Genomic DNA, 5,000 nt, shown 5'->3' with positions numbered 1-5,000 from the left:
TGCCCGAGCTGAATCACTTTGATACAATGATATATGATGTCTTTGGTCGAAAATAGATAACATATCAACTTGCCTAAACCTCTGGGGAAACAAGAAAAGGTAAATTGCAGCAATGAACCAATCGAACAAACCACTAAGACTAAGAACCCTGCAGCAACGTAAGAACACATAATAACAATAAGATAATGAATAAATGCAAACAAAGGCCGAACTAGTAAAAAAAAAAAAACACGAAACACAGCAGATCCTCACCCCGAGTGCGAAGAGGTGCGCCAACAGCACGCGAGGAGGGCCAGGAGCACGCCCAGCAACAGGAGGACGGGCGTCGGGGCACGGGCGCTGCTGCTGTTGTCGTCGTCGGAGGGGAGGCCGTACCACACCCGCAGGGACTCCCGCACCAGCTGGGCGTCTCGGGAGTCGACGGGGACGCTGGTGGTGCCCTCCGAGTTCGCGGAGGCGGGATCGTTCGGCCTGCGGGGAGAGGGAGGCTTAGGACTCGCGTGCTTCCTACTCTGCTGGGTCCTCTCTCGCTCTCGCTCTCTCTCTCTCTCTCTCTCTCTCTCTCTCTCTCTCTCTCTCTCTCTCTCTCTCTCTCTCTCTCTCTCTCTCTCTCTTCCCTCCTTTTCTTCTCTTCGTTTTCTTTCTTCGTTTTCTCTTCGCTTTTCTCTTTCTCTTCGTTTTCGTTTTCTTCGTTTTCTTCGTTTTCTCTTCGTTTTCTTGTTTTTCTTCGTTTCTGCTTTCGCTTGCTTTTCGTGCTTGCTCGTGTCTTTCTGTTTGCTTGCTCACTACCACCACTCTCCTCCTCTCTCTGTCTCTCTCTCTCTCTCTTTGTCTGTTTGCTCTCTCTGTTTTTGCTTCTCGCTCTCGCTCTCTCTCGCTCTCTCTCTCTCTCTCTCTCTCTCTCTCTCTCTCTCTCTCTCTCTCTCTCTGCTCTATCTATCTATCTCACACTCTCACACTCTCTCTCTCGCACTCTCACACTCTATCTATCTCACACTCTCACACTCTCGCTCTCTCACTCTCATCACTCTTACTCTCACTTTCGCTCTCTCGTTCTCTATCTCATCTCACCCCCTCCCCCCCATCTCTCTCTCTCTCTCCCCTCCCCCCATCTCTCTCTCTCTCTCTCCCCTCCCCCTCTCCATCTTTCTTTCTCTCTGCTTTCTGTTTTCTCGTTTTCTTTGCTTCTTTCGTTTTCTGCTTTCTTTCTTCATTTCGTTTCTCGCTTCCCTACCTCTATCCCCCTCCCCCCCATCTATCTCTCTCTCTCTATCCCCCCTCCCCCCATCTCATATCTCTCACTCTCTATCCCCTCCCCTCTCCATCTCTCTCTCTCTCTCTCTATCTCCCTCCCCCCTCTCTCTATCTCCCTCTCTCTCTCCCCCCATCTGTCTCTCTCTCTCTCCCTCTCTCTCTCCCTCTCCCTCTCTCTCTCTCTCCCCTCTCTCTCCTCTCTCCCTCACTCATCCCCCCTCTCTCACTCATCCCCCCTTCTCTCACTCATCCCCCCTCTCACACTCACCCCCCCTCTCCCTCTCTCTCATCCCCCCTCTCTCACTCATCCCCCCGCTCTCTCACTCATCTCCCTCCCTCTATCTCATTCCCCCCTCTCTCACTCATCTCCCCCTCTTCTCACTCATCCTCTCCCCTCTCTCTCTCATTCTCTCCCCCTCTCTCACACTCATCCCCCCCTTCTCACCATCGCCCCCTCTCTCTCACTCATCCCCCCTCTCACTCATCCCCCCCTCTCTCACTCATCCCCCCTCTCTCACTCATCCCCCCTCTCTCACTCATCCCCTCCTCTCTCACTCATCCTCTCCCTCTCTATCTCATTCTCTCCCCCTTCTTTCTCGATCTCATATCCTCTCGCCCTCTCTCTCATTCTCTCCCCCTCTCTCCCTCTCTCATATTCTCCGCTCGCTCTGATCTCTCTCTCATATTCCCTTCTCCCCCTCTCATCCCCACCCCCTCTCTCTCTCATTCTCTCATTCTCTCTCTCTTCCCACCTCTCTCTCATTTACCCCCCTCCTCTCTCTCTCTCTCTCCTCGCATTAAAATACCAATGATTCTCGATTTTAAAATTTAGCTGACCATAATAATAAGACTTTCTATCCCCCTCTCTCTCAGTCTGCGCCCCCTCTGATTCCTCTCGATTCTCTCCCCCCTCCCCCCTCTCTCTCTATCACTCCGCATTCTCCCTTCCTTCCTCTCTCTTCCCTCCCCTTCCTCTCTTTCTCCCTCCTTCCTTGCCTCCCTTTCTCCCTCCTTCCTTGCCGCCCTTTCCCTTTCCCCTTCCCACACTCCACCCTGTCTCCTCCATTCCCTCCCTCCTCCACCCTCCCCTCCTTCCCTTTTCCACCCCTCTCCTTCTCCCTCGGTTTGTCTGTAACTAATACACTCGTGAAAAGTCACTCGTGTTGTGTTACAGGGAGGTCAGGAACGGGGGTCAACCGCAGTGTATTCACGGCTCGGTGACGAAAAAATATGTGAGGTCGGAATTGAGAAGGTGAGCGTGTGCTATTCTCTATGAAACGCCCCAGTTGGATATGGCGTGTGTAAATTATTAGCGAGGGAGAAAAGGGAAGGCGAAATTAGGACTTGGCAACTGAGAGGGCAATAAATTTGGATGGGGAGAAGACATTTGGGAAATAATATTAATATCCAATGAATGACCTCTCTTTGATGCCAGACTTGATTCACGAAAATCTTACCATGAGAGGAAGTGGGTAAATATCATGACATCCGGTTTAATATCCCCCTTTATATTTTTCATGACACAAATGGCATGACCACGAATAACATTATTTTTATAGTCAATGTGGTGTTATATTGTGCTCTCAATATAAATCGAACGAAGTTCCTTGTAAACGACTAAAACACTACATCTCTCCCACTCTCTTCCCCTTTATCGCTCACTTTTTCTTCACTATCAGCATTATCTTCATTTGTACGGGAGTATGCCACATAGCATCTTTCTGTGCGCTCACTACATTCTTAGAGGTCTTATCAGTCGTATCTATTACTCACGTTTATACCCTACGCCTTATCAGTCTTGCCCAATCGATAAGCCTAAGGCACGTCAGTCCTACCTTCTGCACATTTAACACCCCTACTATTTTGTTCTAGAACTACAATAGATTCTCACTCCGACGCGCGTACCACATAATTCCCGTATTTCCCTTTCAGTTAAGTGTTATTTGCCTAAACGTTTCACACGCCGTATCTACAAGTGCAATCGCCTACTGACCTATGACAGCGGATGAGCGAGCCAAAACAAGCCAGGACTCACTACCGGTTTCCCCGCCAAGCTTCGCTTCCGTTTTTTGTGTCTCCAGTTATCTTGTTATTTTAGGCCTTTCCCCTTTTTCTTTGACGTATAAAAATCTGTAGCCTTTGCGTCTGCCTGTACAACCCCTGCTGACGCTTGAAAACTTATCACTGTTGTATAACTGGCTGTCGCCCCTTGGACCCCTGCTGACGAGTGCTGACGAAGGATTGCTGAGCTTACACTTGCCTCCTGACCGCTCCGGTGCCTCGGTACAGCCTCTATGCCATGGTATACGATTAGACACTTAGTCTCGGCCCCGGTCAGTTTATTTCCCCGAGGTGTCCAAGGGAAGAGCTCTGGCGAATAGAGGTTTAAAGTTTTGCGTTTTGCTTTACCCAAACCTCTCGCCTGGCCATGGTAGTAATGTCGCTGTTTAGCTCTAGCTCTCTCTCCTCTCCTCTCCTCTCCTCTCCTCTCCCTCTCCTCTCCCTCTCCTCTCCCTCTCCTCTCCCTCTCCTCTCCTCTCTCCTCTCCCTCTCCCTCCTCTCCCTCTCCTCTCCTCTCCTCTCCTTTCTCCTCTTTCCTCTCTCTTCTCCTCTCCTCTCTCTTCTCCTCTCCTCTCCTCTCTCTTCTCCTCTCTTCTCCTCTCTCCTCTCCCTCTCCCTCCTCCCTCCCTCTCCCTGCTCCCTCTCTCCTCCTCTCCCCCTCTCCTCTCTCCCTCTCTCTCCCTCTCTCTCCCTCTCCTCTCCCTCTCCTCTCTCGCTCTCCCTCTTTCTTCCTTTTTTTTCTCTTTGTTTTTCCTATTTCCTTTCATTTATTTCCCTTTCTATCCCTCTTTCCTATCCCATTTCCCTTTTCGCCCCTTTCCCTCTTTTTCCCATTTTCCACCCCCTTTACCTTCTCTTTTTTCTTATTTCCACCCCATTTCTTTCCCTCTTTTCTCTCCCCCCTCGTCTCCACTGTCCCCCATCTCTTTCCTTCTCCCCTTTTACTCTCTTGTGCCACATTCCCTCCTCCGTTTTCTCCTTTCCTCCTTCCCTTTCTTCCACCCCTCTTTCCCTCACTCCTCTCCCTCTCAAACCACCCTCAAGGATGACTCACCCTAGTGGCTCGGGATCTATTCTGACCCAGAGGTCATTGAAATGGGCGTGTTTTCTGGAGGGTTCGCTGGTTGTGGGCGGTCCCCGGTGTCTTCTGGCCCCGCCCCCTGCTGCTTGCTCTGAGAGGAACCTGCAAAGCAATGCAAAAAGATATTTGATTCCGTAATATTATGCTTTTTATTTTTTCTGTTTTTTTCTGTGATTTATACAAACGTTATAGAGTTGCAGAGGAAGAAAGTGATCATAGCAAATTCCTTTTCTTTTTTTTTAATTCTCAAGTCATTTAGGCTATTTTTTCCCTACACATGCATTTTGTATAATTTACTAAAACCGCATCACCTAATAACAACACACGCTACTAACAGCTGTAACTCACCATGGAGTCACAGATACCAAACACAGATCTATGTAAACAAAAATAGTGCTTTATGACCTTTGACGCAATAGCTTGTTTGTTTGTTTGAATTGTTTTTTTTGGCGAGTGGCACCGCGCACGGTATTATTGGCGCCGCGCGGCAGTTCCCCAGTTTACGCCTGGCTCGTTCGGTAGTTTGCGAACATAGGCACCTAAAACCATTGAATTGGTTAGCATTTCGAAAAATCTAAAGTAAAGGTTTACCTTCACTTTACAT

At 49.3% G+C, this 5,000-nt stretch overlaps 1 protein-coding gene across 3 annotated transcripts in view; it reads right to left on the bottom strand.

Moving 5' to 3' along the window:
• The window catches only part of LOC113803481 (metalloprotease TIKI1), a 469,470-nt gene that overhangs the window by 9,873 nt on the left and 454,597 nt on the right, over positions 1 to 5,000 (bottom strand). For all 3 annotated transcript variants that reach the window (XM_070127110.1, XM_070127112.1, XM_070127113.1), the window contains 2 exons: positions 4,370 to 4,498; positions 253 to 471 (listed from right to left, as the gene is read on the bottom strand). In XM_070127110.1, the coding sequence (XP_069983211.1) occupies positions 253 to 471; positions 4,370 to 4,498 (348 nt within the window). The remainder of the gene's footprint in view (positions 1 to 252; positions 472 to 4,369; positions 4,499 to 5,000) is intronic.

This window comes from Penaeus vannamei, chromosome 11 (genome assembly GCF_042767895.1).
Source record: "Penaeus vannamei isolate JL-2024 chromosome 11, ASM4276789v1, whole genome shotgun sequence".
Taxonomy (NCBI): domain Eukaryota; kingdom Metazoa; phylum Arthropoda; class Malacostraca; order Decapoda; family Penaeidae; genus Penaeus; species Penaeus vannamei.
This window is presented reverse-complemented; position numbering and strand designations above follow the sequence as displayed.